Source organism: Cornus florida, unplaced genomic scaffold (assembly GCF_030987335.1).
Source record: "Cornus florida cultivar Cherokee Brave unplaced genomic scaffold, ASM3098733v1 CherokeeBrave_3.0.0_Hap2_Chr10, whole genome shotgun sequence".
In the NCBI taxonomy this organism is placed as follows: Eukaryota; Viridiplantae; Streptophyta; class Magnoliopsida; order Cornales; family Cornaceae; genus Cornus; species Cornus florida.
The window spans coordinates 88,939,573-88,956,006 of NW_026775580.1; the positions used below are offsets into that span (position 1 = coordinate 88,939,573).

Here is a 16,434-nt window from a genome sequence, read left to right on the forward strand (position 1 = left end):
TAGATTGATCCAATACCCTTGAAATTTTTTAACCTCCCAGGCTTGACTCTGTTTTGCCCAGAACTTATATATCTGTAATAATACAAAAAAGCCTTTGAAATATACTTATGTACCCAAAAAAAAAAATAATAATAAAAAAAAGAAGAAGAAGAAGAAGAGAGAAACAGAGAGTGTGAGAGAGAGAAGTTTGATGTTATGTGCTATTAATCAAGGATAACCCAAAAGAAAATTGCAAAAAAATACAAGAATCTCACATGCGCCAAACAGGTTTCAGTAATACTCCTCAGGTTACAGCTTCTAAGAAATAAATAAATGAAAAAAGAAAAAGAAAAAGAGCAAGACTTTGTACAGAAGAAGAAGATGGTAAATGAGAGAATTGACAGGAAATACAGAAATTCGAAGGTATGGTCAATAGGAAGAATAGGCGAAGCGGTGGACGACGGCACGGTCCCTCAGAATTCCATTGTAGAGAGCCATCCGATTTGGCGGTATTTTCCCTTCATTCTCATCTTTCATCAATCTTGATGTTGAGGTATGCTGCCTCCTATACTCTTCACTGTTTCCACTTGGCTCTGCCACATCCTCTGCAAACTGCACCCTCTTCTTCTTCTTTTTCTCTCTTTTCCTTCCATCTACATATACATACATATATATATATATAAATGAATCCCACAATTAATTTTCACTACATAAATACAAAGCCCTTATCAATTAGTATCAAGATTATCATATCCTAGTCAAGGAACAGAGAGTGTGTGTGTGTGTGTCTGTGTGTTTTACGAACCTGATGAGATGCAGGAGCGGAGAATAGGTTGAGAGGATGAGTGGGGGATTGGGATTTTGATGGCGAATTGGGTAGACGACTTCTGAAGTCCAAAAGCTAGCAGAATCACGGTCCCCGACACGGCCATGGCCGTGGCCAACACCACACCTTGTGACCCGCTCAACATTGAACTTGCCATATATCTATATCTATATATGCTTAATTTTACAAAAAAAAATGAGATGAGATGGGGCTTCTTTGAGTGATTTCAGTCTACATGAAGGAGACCGACAATCCTAGCAAAAAGTGTTGGAAATTGAGGGATATATATATATATATATATATATAATTGGGTGATTAAGTGAATGAATACGTAAGCATATATGTGTATTGCTGCAATTTGTACGTCTTTTTCTCTGCAAACCTTTTTTTCCTTTCTTTCTTTCTTTTTTTTTTATTTTTTTTATTTTTTCTCTTTTACACGCCAACCCGTGTGGAAGCTTCCTGCTGACGTCACTTGCTATCACAGCATAGGAGCACCTTCCCCGTGTATTCTTTTCATCTTTCTCTCGACTGTCTCTTGCTAATAAAAAATAACTTTATTATTATTTTTTATTTTATTTTTAATGCAACACTGTTATTTCAAAAATAAACACCAATAATTATTATTATTTTCTTTTGCTGTACTAGTGAGATCCAATTTGCAGATAGGAAAATGACTCGGGACCAGTGGCCAAGTTGAGCATTGAATTTGAAGCTTGACCCCCAACCAATGGAAGAAAGAAATAAATGAAGTGTTCATGCCTCACATGCTCTATAGACAAACAAAGGGGCCATAATTGACTTGTTGACTAGCACTGTGGTGGAGAACTCGAGAAAATCAAACGTAGATTTGGTCTGATTTGAACCATTCTTAGGGTTGACCCTAAAAAACATGGCTACACCTACAACTGACCAAGTCATAGACACCTACAACTGACCAAGTCATATTTTCTTTTTCATTGCACAACTTAATATTAGACAATTCTGAACCATTCTGTTAAATTATTCATTAGGCCATTTATTTATGGCATCCATTAGATAAATTCATATTTATGGCATTCACTGTCTACTTTTCTATTTGTTCGTCATACAATCATCTCGCCAAATTTTGGTCACCTTCATTGTTTCCTTGCATACAATGTTATTTAAATGCCCATCAAATTAGCATAGCATGACTAGCCCTGTGTTCAAAAGTAAATTGAACCCATTTTCAGACCACCCTTCTTGCTTGCTTAGCAACAAAAATGAAAAATATTGTCACACCACTCTGATCAGCGAGTCAGCAGTAACTTCACGGTGTGTTTACAACCTTACCAACGCGAGAATTGTGTTCTTTGATGCATGTCCGATCATGCAAAAATTTTCCCAGGAATTTTCTCGAGCAGTAGCTGAATTCTAGTCCTGGTTTCAAACAAGATATGAATTTGAATAGAAAACCAGTAATCTTCTTTTTCAGGATTTTCTTGGGTACATCGGTAAATATAATGTGATGGATTTACAGAGGCAAATGAAAGGAAGACGTGTCCGGAGTGATATCCCGGGCTACCCGGAGAAGGTGATCAAGGTTGATTTCAGGGTAATGCTGTAAAAGTTTTAAGTTGGCTATAAAGTCGCCACTCAATAGCCTGCTCTTCACGCACACCAGCATTGCACAACACACCCGCAAAAGCATGTCCTGCACATAATGTAGTTTGTTTTAGATAATCAGCATTCATTCAGGCCGGTCTTAATTAAGTATCTGCACAGGTTTCTGTGTGTGTGTGTGTGAGAGAGAGAGAGAGAGAGACAGACAGACAGACCTGAACACCAAAAGGGTTGCTTAAAAGAGAATCCCAAATCCTCAAGATGGAACTAAAACTGAACTCTTGAGTAAGTAGCAAAGTGATCCACCTGAATGCATAGAATTGCGGGTTAACCTGCTCGTCAGGACACAAACATAAGCTTCCCACATTTAGAGCAAAATAAGCACGAGACAACTTTGTAACTTCCATAGACACCTCCAGCAAACTCGAAGTGACAAATGGATTCACAAGATTTAGAGACTTCAAAGGAATGAAATGCACTTGGAAAAAAGAGTTAAAGCATAAGAATTTAGACATTCACAAACAGATGGTTGTTTTAAATCCCTTTTGATTTATTCACCTTGGTTGTGAATTCAAGATGCCTCCACAATTCCTCATCATTGGTTTTTAATAACTCCGATAAGCGGGAAAGAGTAGAATGGATACCCACTGCAGAATTATCTAATTGTTGACAAAAGTGATCCACTGAGTCGCTCAGGAGCCGAACAAAACAAGAAAAACTATCTGCTTCTGCATTTGCCTGAATTAAGGAACAAAATAAGCAATATTGTTGCTCAGTTCATGAATCAATAATGCATATAGGTATTGCTAATTTTTATCAGCAAATCAAATTCAACCTGTTAACGCGGAAGAATGATGCTGGAAAAGATGATGACTAAGATAAATGAATGCAAAGAACCAACTAGATTGACGTTTTGGATTATATCTCTATGTATACATAAATACATATATATATGGAGTGCCCAAGTCTTTACAGACAAAAAATTAACTTGTGAAGACATCTTGGGACCAGGTCTAGTCCCATTAATAATAAATCCAAACAGGAAATGACATGAACAGGCAAAATACTTCTTACACACAAAAACATATACACTTTGCCATCCTTTTACCAACCAAAAAGAGTACGATGTGACCTCAATTGTGCTCAAGACTCGTATTTTCTACTCAATAATCAAGAAATTCCAAATTTAATACATTATTTATGTTGTTCGCTGTTATAGGCTGTATTAGGAAAATCTGTATCTGGTTTATTAAATAATTTTGGTAACGAAAGAAGAACTACGGAATTTAAATAAATAAATAAATAATTAGCTGATCAGTTGGTATAAAACAACAAATATTTGGGCATCAATTCATTTGCAAGTGAATATTTCAGTTCTGTTGAAACCTGCTCATAGACCCTTGTTACAAGCACTCCAAATGTGGGTAACAAGGAATAGAAACTATCCACGAACAGTTTCACCCTAGCGACAACGAAAACAATCACAATATAAAAAGAACTAATTTGCAGAAGATCTTACAGCATTTTGTTCGTCAGTGTCAGTACTAAATACATAGTATATTGGTGCCAGGACCTCATTCATGCCTTGCACATAACGGATTGCAGGATTAAGTTTTGCGAATAAGAGAAGAATGTTTCTCATTGCTTCCTGTGGATGGAATTACATAACAACATCACATATTCAGTAACTGAGAAAGACGTGGGACAAAATACAGTGAGTTTTGTCATGAAAGAATGAAATCCACTACGATCAAAGCAGATAATTGAAAAATTAGTGAGACAATGGAAAACAATATACTTTGTTTCTCCTACTCAGTGATGAGTCCCCTGAAAAAAATTTCATATCTGGGTGTGTGCGTTGCAAATCGCGGTCAATCTGCTCTGCAATCTCAGTAAACTATAAACAATTGTGTGTATTGTCATTAGCATCAGCCAAGCCTAACACAAGGAATGCAAGTGACAACTTAAAACAGAAGAATATATTTACCTCGAAGTACTGATGCCAGACGCTTGCCTTACCAAGGTTCAGAGGGTGATCTTCATGAGAAATGTCTTGTCGCTCAAGTGGTCCATCAATATCACTGTCAGCACACTGCTCGTTAGAACTCAATGCTTCACCTTTTCTCCTTGAGAATTCGGACTGTCTAGATTAAAGCTTTTAATTAGTGGATGATAGCCACTAACCAGAAATAATGCACCTAATATTAATCAGGGTGTATAGAGCAAAACAATTCAACAGCAACATAACTACAAATCCAATGTCTATAAGAAAAGGTTGTTCCTGGAGAGCATCTTACAGGACTCAAGAGAAGCTCCTCCTTTAGCTTAGCGTACTTTAACCGATTCTCAATCAACTCTTTTTCCCACAAGTCACGAGAAGCAGGTAAATAACCCAAAAGCAGCTGCTAATGTGGAACAGTTTAGAATTATATTTACTCATAGTAAAAAATTTTAAGTATTAAACAATTAGAGATAATTATATTAGTTTCTGGATCCCTTTTACATGTAAAATAAAATCCAGCTATGCCAATATCCTACAAACTCGTGGTTCTTAAAATTGAAGCACTCATGGAATCAATAAAAGATAGTATCAGCGGTTGTCAACAATAATATAGCAAACATAGATGAACTGACTGCTTGAGAAAGCATTTATTGGATTTGACTTGAAACTCTACTAATGCTCTAGGTTTGGCCTCTTTGGGATCATAAGTTTATCATATTCACTTTTTCATTATATTCTCCCGTTAATGTTACAAGTCTATTTAGTGAGACTTTTTAATCGACGGCAGTGATTTATGGAGCTTCTAAGAAAAAAAAAAGTTCCATCCCCTTGGCAAAAAACCCATACACCCATTTGCCCCGATGAGGACTTGAACCCTCACCACCTTCCACTTTTGGAGGTCGAGGACATACCACTAGGCTAAAGCCCTTAGTGGTTCTAAGGAAAAAGAAAAAAGAAAATTGAAGGATATCGGTAAACAAATGCTTCAAGTCCTTTTATGCCACACAATTGCATATAACATTACTGGCGATTTATTGTCCACCACAAAATGCAATCTGACTATTTGGGGATTCATTTTTTATCCTCAAACATAATATATTGGTTTAAAAAGACATTTAATGTGAACTGGTTTTGTTGTATCCTATGTATGACACTTACATATTCTGCTGCCCTATTATTATCCATAAAGACACATAACACCTTAGAGAGAGCTATCAAATCCTTGCCCCAAAATAACAATAACTATAACAATTTTAATATTCATTGGAAAATTATAATTAAAAGCAACAATTTGTATGACAAGATACAAAATTATACACTTTTTTTTTTTTTAACCTCGTGGTGTGTTTCAAAATCTGATACAGACAATTGCTATTGGAAAAAATGAAATGATGCTATAATATAGACAACCGAACCAATTAAACAATGGAACCCTAACCTTCCAAGCTGTTGCCCGTAAACCTCCTCCATCAGGAAGCCCCGAACCAGCGATTCTTTGCAACTTTTCCAAATTTATCTCCTTTTGTGTTAACTATTCAATACAGCATTACACAAACAAATTAAAAATCTAAAATGTCAAATGTGCAAAAATAAACCCAAACAAATTAACAATGAGATCCTGTTTGGGTTCTCAGTAAGTGCAGGAAAATGGAAAAAGAAAACCAAAATCTTGACTCATAAATTCTTCATTAGTGAATACCCTAACCAAAAGAGTTGCATTCAGCTAAGCTAATACAATTGTGAAGAGTGAGTTTGACAGTTAGCATAAACTTAATTTTTTTTTTTTTTTTTCTCTCAACTTTCAAGGTAACCAAACACAGGGTAATATTAATATAAATCGATACTTGAACTCTAACCCACTCTAGTCAAACAAATTTTCTGTATTAACTCCAAATACGAAAAATAAACTCCAATCGACTCTCACCTCATACTCTAGGTCCGATCTTTTCTCATCCACGGCGATAATTTTCGACGGAGAAACCGAAGCTGCCACTTCTTTATCTGGCTTTTGCCGGACCCGGAGGTCCAACTCATCGTCGGACTTCTCATCCTCGTCGTCATAGTCGCCGATTTCTCGATCCGACCCAAACCCATTTGGCTGAAACGTCTCAAGTTCTTCGCCGGACTCGAACATCGGATCGGAGCTTACATTCTCTTCGTCCTTGTCTTCGAAGCCGGCGACTAGGCTTCCGAGCCGGTCAGGAAATGCTCGCCGAGCTTTCTCGGGGAGCCTGAGCTTGGCTTTGAGCATCATCGGCGAGTTCAACGAGCGTAGGAAGTGGAATCGTCCGAGCTGAGTTGACGGGTCGGGAAAGTTCCATGAAAATTGTTGAGAGAAGACGAATGTGGGGGTAACTGGGGTTTTGGGGATCCATGACTCGTTTCCCTCTCGGACTCGGTGCTCTCTGGAGAAGAATGGTTGTTGACGGTTGAATGGTAGGTGGGCCTACAACGGACCAACATAGCGGAAATATTTTGATCCATCGAATAAAAACTGTAGACAATTTTATTTTATTTTATTTTTTCTCTCTTTTGGAGAAATTATCAGGGACTACTTGACACTCACAATTTTGACACCTAAACAAATTTAAATAATATCGTTGTGATTGGTCCAAATTATATAAAAATTTATATAAAAGATTAGAATTTGTGATTGTGAAAGTTTATGAAAGATTTAGAGTATTGTGTGAAGATTGGTAACTCTAAAAAGTGTTTTTTTTTTTTTTTTTTTTTTTTTTTTTTTTAAACTAATAAATTACACCCATCTCTCTAAAATCTAAGTGAAAATTGAATTTAACTACACCAACTACTTCTAAGGTATGGTGTAACATTTCAAATTCATTATTATGTTATCTAGCTATCAACAAAGTGAACTGAAAATAAATAAAAAATCAAAATACCAAATTTGCATGTAAAATGGAGGTTCAAATTTGTGTTGTGTAATTATAATCATCCTTTCCTTTCTCTTCAACTTGGGGTCATTAAAAAATGAGGGTCATTAAAACTTTTAACTCTTGAACTTGCATTTCCTTAACGTCACATCTTTGACAATCTGGGTTTGTGGTGGAACGCGGACAAGCAATTTATTTTGCAGAAGACATCCAAATGAGCAACCATGTTGCAGTCTTGAATTTGAGGTGTCTCCTGGTTGAGCTTCAATCGGATATATATGTAAATATATATAAGGCATATCCACTTGTAAAAATCAAACAGCTTCATAGACTTCCACACACACATATATATACAAGCCATTTGCATCCTAGGTTTTCGATTCTCTCTCTTTGGATTCTATAGTTCACGATAGTTATTTGTCAGAAAAATCTCAAGGGACTTGGTTAAATGGATAAGTCATTCCGCATTTGTATCTTTTGAAATAGCGGGTTTAAAGTTCGATTCTGCTTAGGTGCAAATAATTCTTTGAGGAGTGAATGTGTAAATATCAATTAGGGAAAAAAAGTTATTTGTCAAAAACATAATTCAGGGGAGTTATGTACCAAATAATGATAATATACGGCTACTAAAGTGACATTTCACATTGCGGGAGGGAGACATTTGATGAAATTTATATGTGGAGATATCTCATAACTGTATAAACGTGTTTTGAGAAAACTCGTGAACACAAGGAGGAGAATGTGCAAAGAGAATAATATCGGATTGTATCAGAGTCAATCTCCAATTAAAAATGGAAGACTATGCACAAACTCATGTAGGTCAAGCCAATAAGAACGTTGAATCCAAAAGGAATGATTATGACATCCCACAATATCTGGAGAGAGGTTTAATCTACACGGATTAGGACAAGGACACAAGGTCTCGAGAGGTGTTTGCGACGTTCCATGTCATTCGAAGCAATAGTTTGATTTACACAGATTTGGGTGGATCGTGACAATTAATCCTTAATTTAAGAAAATATTGGACACTCCTAATTTTGGAACTGAGCATTTGAAAGTAAAGTTGTTGCTGTACTATAACAATTTTGTGACATTGATAAAAATCATAAAAATCACCATTTTATTTATTTATTATTATTATTATTATTGGTGTATTGCACTAACACCCCCTTTAAGTTAGGTTAAATCTCACATAAATGGACATTTTAGTTTTAATTTGCATTCATATTATAAATATTTGATTTGTATTTCACTCATACCCCCAAACATCAATTTTCAGTGGTGTCATAGCAATTTTTACATGTAAAATGATATTGTTACCTTTTTAACCTTGTGATGACTTATAAAAGACATGTAATCAATTTTAACAAAATGAAAGGAAGAATTTATAACAGAAATTTTAAAAATCAATTTTTTTACCTCTCATGCTTTTGGTAGGTGATTTGTGAAGTTAAAATTGATTTTTAAACTTCACAAATCACCTACCAAAAGCATGAGTGCTTCCTTTTATTTCGTAAAATTGATTTTTATATGCTCCCACTTCGCGACCAGAAAAGGCAAGAAAAAAAAGTCAGTGGGCCAAAAAATCAAAGGCAAGAAAAAAGAGTCAGTGGGCCAAAAAATCAAAGGCAAGAAAAAAGAGTCAGTGGGCCAAAAAATCAATTGTAAACCTGTTACAACTGGAACAATATGTAGCATTAATTATTTTTTTGGCGCATGCTCAAATTTTGAGGCCCCCAAAATAAAAGGAAAAAAAGAAGAGTGAGTGGGCCAAAAAATATAATTGTAAACTTGTTAAAATTTTGTGCCGTGTTGGTTTTGTTCCTTTCATTTTGTTGGTTTTGTGAGAAATGGAAGTAAATGAACAATTTTTACATGTAAAATGATATTATTACTTTTTAAATATTGTGTTGACTTATAAAAGACATGTAATCAATTTTAACAAAATGAAAGGAAGCACTCATAACAGAAATTTAAAAATCAATTTTAACTTCACAAATCCCCAATGACATTTTTACCTCTCATGCTTTCTCATGAGAGGTAAAGATGAGAGGTAAAAATGTCATTGGGGATTTGTGAAGTTAAAATTGATTTTTAAATATCTATTACTAGTGCTTCCTTTCATTTTGTTGGTTTTGTGAGAAACGGAAGTAAATGACAATGAAAAGATTAGAGAGAGAAAGTGAGGTAAAGTAATAAATGAGGGTACTTATGTCATTTTATTTGATATTTGTATTAAATTGTATTTAAAAAAATGGGGGTAAATGAATCAATTTGCATGTGTCAGAGCTTACAAAGTACTTTGAGAGTAGAAGTGAAACTTAAAACCAAAATGATACTCTATATAATATTTGACCTAGCTGAAGGTATGTCAATGTAATTTATTTTCTTCTTCTTCTTCTTTTCTTTTTTTTTTTTTTTTTTTTTAAGTAAGAGTATGTGAATAAAATTAAAAAGAAATTTACAAATTTATTTGGGCATTCCGCGAGACCCATACAAAAGCAGGCCCAACAAGCCCATTAGGCACAAACTGCCTGGCCCATAAATTTTAAAAATCAATTTACACCAAATGATATAATAATGATTTGGTTTTTATTTTTTCTTTGCTGTGTCAATGGAGAGTACTTTGCATTCACACCAAGCCAAACAATTGCTTTGAAATCTCTTCAATTGTTTGGTCTCATTATTAAACCAAACCATATCATAATGGGACCAAACAATTAAATCACTTTAACAAAAACTATGAAGAGTTCACTAGGTAGATTTGTCTTTATGACAACAATCTAGACACGATTGTCAATTAGTGACCACATTTTGTCACGGTTTTTAGCACCTTTCTTGTGAACATGGAGCCTTGAATTGATATATAGATATGTGTGTGTGTGTGTGTGTGTGTGGAAAATGACTAATTTTTGTTGTAAAAATCCAATGCATCTGAGAGTGACAATGGTGGTAATAGCAATTAACACTAGCATGACTAATTGCTATATATTTTGACAAAGGATACTGGCCCATAAATGGATACATGAGTTTAGGTCCATATAATTGAGGACATGGTGGCCTTAATCGGAAGAAAAATAAAATAGAAACGGAAAATGATTGGTTCGTATGGTTTATTTAGGTAGAAACCTAGCAGGAATACCTTAAAATTAGAATGGACCCTGAAAGGGATGTCCTACATATAAATATTATTGGACCCATTTGGACTTTGAAGGCACCTAAATTTGCACACGAGAGCAATTGTTGTTTGGGGTGAACACTGTGACACACAAATATTTATAGACGTGTAAACGAGGTTAGCACAGAAAATACATTCGTCACCACTTGGGACTATGACAAATTTGCCAACAACCTTCTTCATTGTAAATTATATTAATATTATATTTGAAAGTGTAGGATCAATCAGCCTCCTGATATTAAAATTGGTTGAAAATTAATTTTGTTAATTTTTTGGTAGTCTTATACTTCCAATTGTTGCATGAAAATTGTTTTCGCCAAAATTTTTAGAGGATTTTTCTCTAAATGTTCTTTTTAACTCTGTTTTCAAAACTATGTGGCTTTTTGAATGAGAAAAAAAAAAAAAAAAAAAAAAAATTTATTTTGAAAATATAGAACCAAACAAATTGTATACCAATAATAAAATGTTTTGAGGGTTTTTTTTATGAATGCTAGGACACTATAAAACTCGCTATGAGGGTTAAAATTAGGAGAATAACCACTTAATCGAATGACAATACTAACTCCAATATAAATTATTGAATACTTACTATTGAACCATTAGTCCAACGTATCGCCCCTCCTCTCTCATAAGATAGATTAACAGCGACAGAGCCATTTGCCCCTACTAATTTTTTTTTTTTTTTTTTTTAACTAATATATCTTATTAATTTGCATTTTATATATATTATTCAAATTATTATATATAAATAATAATAAATATATATATAATAATTTTAAAATCGATTATGTATTTCTTCCTTTTTGTTCCTATATATACGTGTGTGTTTCTTTTTGTTTTTATTTTTTATTTTTACAACTATCCTTGTATAAATGGATTTAAATAAAAAAGGAAATAAAAGAAAAGAAAATAATTCCTTCACCAAAAAAGAAATACATACGTATATAAAACTAATTATATATATATATTTTTTAAATCTCAGAATCTATCTTGTTCTTTTTCGGATTTTTTTCTATCTCTGTTTTTTTTTTTTTTTTTTTTTTTTTTTTTTTTTCAGGATCCATTTCTTGTGAATGAATTATCCTATCTAACTTTTCTTTTTCTTTTTTCAGCATCCATATCACAATAATTGTTCTTCTTATTATTATTATCATTATTATTATATATACACACACCCACATACACACACATCCCTATATGAATCAATTACAAGAGGAGATAAGAAGAAAGACGTAATTTAAAAGGGTATTTTTGTTTAAAAAGTAGTGTTAGTAATGTCCTATAAAAATAAAAACTCAAAGTAATTAATACATTTTAAATTAACCAATTTTTATGCGACGGTGAATAAACAGTAATTTGTTTTCCTCAAAAAGCTATTAAAAATATGAAAGATACCTCAAATTTAATATGGTCAAATGAAAAATGGAAAATTGTGCTTAAAGAAAGATATTGTCCGGTTATTGTCTTATTGAAAATTGAAATATGGAAAGCATAGAATGTATTTGAAATAAGAATTTGTTTTTGGCGTTTTACTTTTCTTGTACCAGGTTCGTCCACCCATATAAACACATTAATTTTTCTCAACAACTATGTACCGTGAATTATTTATATAGCCCTTTAAGTGGGATTTGATGGCAGGTGGGTCAAAAACGGACTCAAACCAATAAAATATCGGAAAGTGTAAAGAAGCAGGCTCGCGAAAGGTGCCCAAACAGTCAAAATGGTGGGCCCAATGGGGTCTCACATGAATGCCATGGACAACCCTTTGGCCCCACAATTTTTACAACCTGTAATGCAGCGTTCACGTCAAATTCAATGCAGCTAAACTAATCTGACCTGATTTTCAACCGAGAAGACTAATGAAAAGAAATGACTACTACTTCCGGGTATTATTTGAATTCCATCGTCAAAATGACGATTGAAAATAAATAATAACTTAAATACCCAAAAAGTCATTGTCAGATGGTACTAAGAAATTATTATAAATAAATTTATAAGCAATTATTGAGAAACGATTGCCCAATGGACCATTCAAAAGAGTCTTTATGACACCGGACACCACCTACAAAAATTAAGTTTGAAAGGTAATGGATGGAATTGTGTATGGTGCAAATTGTGAAAGAAATTGAATGGAAATTAAGGGATTTGAAAGTATACAAAATAGGCGTTAGGGTGAGTATTGTCAACCTCAAAAAAAATGAAATTAAAATTAAAAGAAACCGTTATAAAGTTTAATGAAACTTTTCTAATATCACTTATGTTATTATTTTTTTAATAAAAAAATAAATAAAATAAAAGAGTTTTAGGGCACATTTTTATTTTGTTTATCCATTTCTTTGTTATCAAATGTTGTACCATAATGATGATATCTCTTTACATTTTAAAAGGCGTAGTGATGGTTCGAATTCCCGTAAGAACAAACGAGTACATGAATTTCTTATCAAAAAAAAAAAAAATTCATTTCTTTGCTTTCAAATTGTAAATTTGGTTCAAATAATGTTTAGCACAATTTTTATATTTATTTGACCACTTCTTACTTATACTATCTTTGAATGTGAAAGGGTATTATGATAAATTTATTAAAATAATTTCCTTTTATTTCTTTTTCTAAACATAATTAAGTACTCTAACTAACCAAGAACCATGAAAAATTAACAATATTTTTTCCTTTTCTTTTAGGATTCGTTTGGTTAGATAGAACTAGCAAGAAAGGAAAAGAATCGGAAAATATTTAAATTTTTTGTGTGTTTGTTTAGGATGAAACGGAAAATTTTCAAGAAACTGGATTACCGCAAATAGCTAATTTTCTCTAAAACGATTCCTGTATGAAACATGCAAAAATTTGTGTTTATCGGGAAACTTGTTAAGTTATATTATAATTTCCTTTTATACCCATAATTATCAATTGTGTTTCCTTTATCTTTTTCTTCCTTTTTGAGGGACAAGTTTTTTTAAAAACGTAAATGAACTTATGAAATTGGGGAGATCTTATTTTTAGCATTTCTTTTTATATCTATTTTTATCACTTTATTTTTTTTCCCTCTTTTTTTTCTTTTTCTTTTTCCTTCCTTTTTTTTTTTTTTTCCTTCCAAATACATACATACAAAATATTATGATATTATGGTGGGTATTTTTCAAGTGCATTATATTAATTTACAATATGTATAATATCAACTAGGTTTTACAATTTGGATACTGGAGTTATTATAAGTTTTAGGGAATATATACTTTTCTTAAAAAGAATAATACAAAATAGGCTATAGTTACATAATTCTAGTTGAATTCAAAAAGGAAACCTTGATAAACTTGGTTGTTATATGTAAAATTCTATTGGTTTTGGTTATTCTAATATAAACAAACATCTAATGAAACAATTCTAATTTTATTGGATTTCACCAAAGTCCTTACAATTACTATATAAATTGTAACGTCCAAATCATATATATATATATATATATATATATTAGTAAAGAAATTCAGGTGACAAGGTGTCTCGTACAAATTCTGAATATTATTATCAATAACAGAATTTGATGCATGAATTAATTTTACTCAAATTTATTTGTATTTTTAGTATTTAAAATTATAAGGGTAATTTTGATAAGTACATTTATTTTCTTTTCTCTTTCATTCTATCCAAACTAACAATATAATATTTTCTCACGACTTCCTTGAAAAATTTTCATGCTAACCAAATGTACCTTAAAAACTTAATTTTCTTTTCTTTCACTTCACTTTCTATCACTTTCACTTTCCACCATCTATTTCCATCAACCAAATGGACCCTTAATAACTAATATTATTTTTTCTTATTCTTTCTTGCTGTTATACCAAATATAGCCTTTAAAAAAGAGAAAAAGTAGAACCAATATTAGAAAGACATGAGCTCATAGCACCAATCATTTACTGTAACAACATCGTACATGCTATATGGTATGGGACGATTCAGATCGTTCTTGCGTGTGAAGTGTCACAAGTATGAACGGTGTGAGCCGTCTCTTATTTTTTGATGTTGTACATTACAACGGATGATTCCTGCTCCATGAGCTCATCATGCGTATCAAAGATGTGGCCCCCTTGTGATCGTATGATTTTAAAACGTCCAACCATGTATGTAAACCATGCACTTTCTAACTGTAGGACATACCCTATAAGTAGTTTTAAAAAATAAAAATATAAGGGTCTCATGTATGTCAACGTCTAAAATATAAATAGAAACAAAAATCAAGGAAAGAAAATGGCTGGATTGGATATCAGACAGTTAATGATCACATGGGAAGTAGTTCATCTGAACGAGGTCATATTTCAGCTCCCTGTACCATGGAAGCTGACAGGTTCAATTAAGATCCATCAATATCCTGTCGCATGCATCTAGCAGAGATCAACGTTATTGTGGACAAAATATAAGCTAAATAATAAACACACCAAATATAAAATAAATATATTATTATGAGAATTAAATGAATGGTTTGAATTTATATTTGGAGTAAATCTAGTATAAAATTTATAATTTGTTTTTTTTTTTTTTTTTAATTTTAAATTCATAGTGCCAATTAAATATTCCCAAATGCAACTTATGTTATTTTACAAAATGTAATTGTTTGCAGCCTTCCTACCATATATGCAATTTCTTTTCATTAATTATCCTAGTGAGTGATATATATTTATTTAACATTAAATTTACGAACTTTTTTTCTGCTTAACAGGAACTAATTAGAAATTTACAAGGTACTGGACAACCATTTAATACTAAATCAGAGTTTTTTTAGAAGTTATATTGAGCTTTGCGGCACAAAAGATCAGACTGATACAAGATGAGCATTATATGGCACAAAAGAACGATAGAGACTCCATTAACATGTTTAATATGGGATATAACCAAAAAGACATTTTTACTTGTGCATTCAAAATTATTTGAGGGTAAAATTTATAGTTTATTTTGTAAGAAGGAAGTTCATTTTTATGGGGCTTAAGACAAGTATTGTTCTATTTATTCTCTTTCACTTCACTCCTTCATTAATTTTAAATGACTGCACCTCAAAATATAGCCGTGTCTCATAATAGTTGGGATGTATTGAGATTCCAACTTTTTATGGGAGTGTTTTTTATTGTATAAATAATGAGTCAAGTTTCATTTTTATCCTTGTGAAAAAGATAGTATTGTACTTCATTCCGTGGGATATGATATCATTCAAGTAAATGGAAAAGGGGTAATTTGGGAATGTGATGAAAATTAATACATTTAGTACTAAAAAGGGACGTATATTTTGGAATATTTAAAAAAAGAAAAAAAAAAAAGAAAAGAAGAAGAAGAAGATGAATATGTATTTTGGGACGTAGACAGTAACATTTTGAGGCACACTAGGAGATTCGAATCCCCATGGACTAACCTGACTAAATCTCTGCAACAGATTCTGGAAGTACCTAAGGACGAAATTACTTTTTATCTTGGTTCCAGTCGGGTTAGCCACGCCTTCTGAGTGGTTCATGGCTTGAAATTTCATTTTCTCGGTGTACCTTCGCTGCGTGTGATCTATTTTATTTACTTTCATACAACGACATGTCATGCTTTTGTTGGCCATTGATATAATCATCGAGATATCCCAAGTTCGTAAGAATTCGCCACGTGTCACCTTCTCATGACTGATGGCTTGTAGCATTACCCTAATGGGCACACGTGTATCCAATCTGAATTTAGTTTACTTGAGCATATTTCTTTCTCCCGACAAGGGATACCCGGAATGTGCTCGATTTATTATAAGTCAAGTGTTTTGATAGTCCTACAACTAAATAAATAGAGATTAATTCATCATACATATATATATATATATATATATATATATATATATCTGTGTGTGTGTGTGTGTGTGTGTGTGGGTGGAGTGAGTATTTACGTAGTCATTATTAATTGTTAGTATTTTTCTTATGCATCAATCAACTTATTGAAAACGGAATCGGTTTGCTGGTGACATCA

General features: G+C 32.7%; 2 protein-coding genes across 3 annotated transcripts; both read right to left on the minus strand.

Annotated features, from left to right (window-relative positions):
* Positions 1-255: 255 nt before the first annotated feature.
* Positions 256-1,069, minus strand: LOC132279913 (uncharacterized). Its single transcript, XM_059781982.1, has 2 exons — positions 785-1,069; positions 256-632 (listed from the first exon to the last, which is right to left on the minus strand). Exons 1-2 carry the CDS (start codon positions 960-962, stop codon positions 409-411), a joined length of 402 nt encoding a protein of 133 aa, XP_059637965.1. The 5' UTR covers positions 963-1,069; the 3' UTR covers positions 256-408.
* Positions 1,070-2,210: 1,141 nt separating this feature from the next.
* LOC132279912 (uncharacterized) lies at positions 2,211-6,805 on the minus strand. Of its 2 annotated transcripts, none has more exons than XM_059781981.1 (9): positions 6,316-6,801; positions 5,830-5,922; positions 4,687-4,791; positions 4,377-4,529; positions 4,188-4,286; positions 3,909-4,037; positions 2,948-3,127; positions 2,605-2,721; positions 2,211-2,480 (listed from the first exon to the last, which is right to left on the minus strand). In XM_059781981.1, the coding sequence occupies exons 1-9, from the start codon at positions 6,643-6,645 to the stop codon at positions 2,301-2,303; spliced, it is 1,386 nt and encodes a 461-aa protein (XP_059637964.1). In that variant the 5' UTR covers positions 6,646-6,801; the 3' UTR covers positions 2,211-2,300. The 2 variants fall into 2 exon arrangements, 1 of the variants encoding a protein (XP_059637964.1); XR_009471426.1 differs by having other exon boundaries at positions 2,344-2,480; positions 2,605-2,695; positions 6,316-6,805.
* Positions 6,806-16,434: the final 9,629 nt, after the last annotated feature.

Bases quoted from the DNA above. Each gene is read 5' to 3' on its own strand.
- LOC132279913 (XM_059781982.1), bottom strand. From the start codon at position 962: ATGGCAAGTTCAATGTTGAGCGGGTCACAAGGTGTGGTGTTGGCCACG. The intron at 633-784 runs GTTCGTAAAACA...ATGTATATGTAG, and splicing joins CCGCTCCTGCATCTCATCAG to ATGGAAGGAAAAGAGAGAAA.
- LOC132279912 (XM_059781981.1), bottom strand. From the start codon at position 6,645: ATGATGCTCAAAGCCAAGCTCAGGCTCCCCGAGAAAGCTCGGCGAGCA. The intron at 4,792-5,829 runs GTTAGGGTTCCA...CCACATTAGCAG, and splicing joins TACGGGCAACAGCTTGGAAG to CTGCTTTTGGGTTATTTACC. The intron at 4,287-4,376 runs GTAAATATATTC...AATTGTTTATAG, and splicing joins TCTGGCATCAGTACTTCGAG to TTTACTGAGATTGCAGAGCA.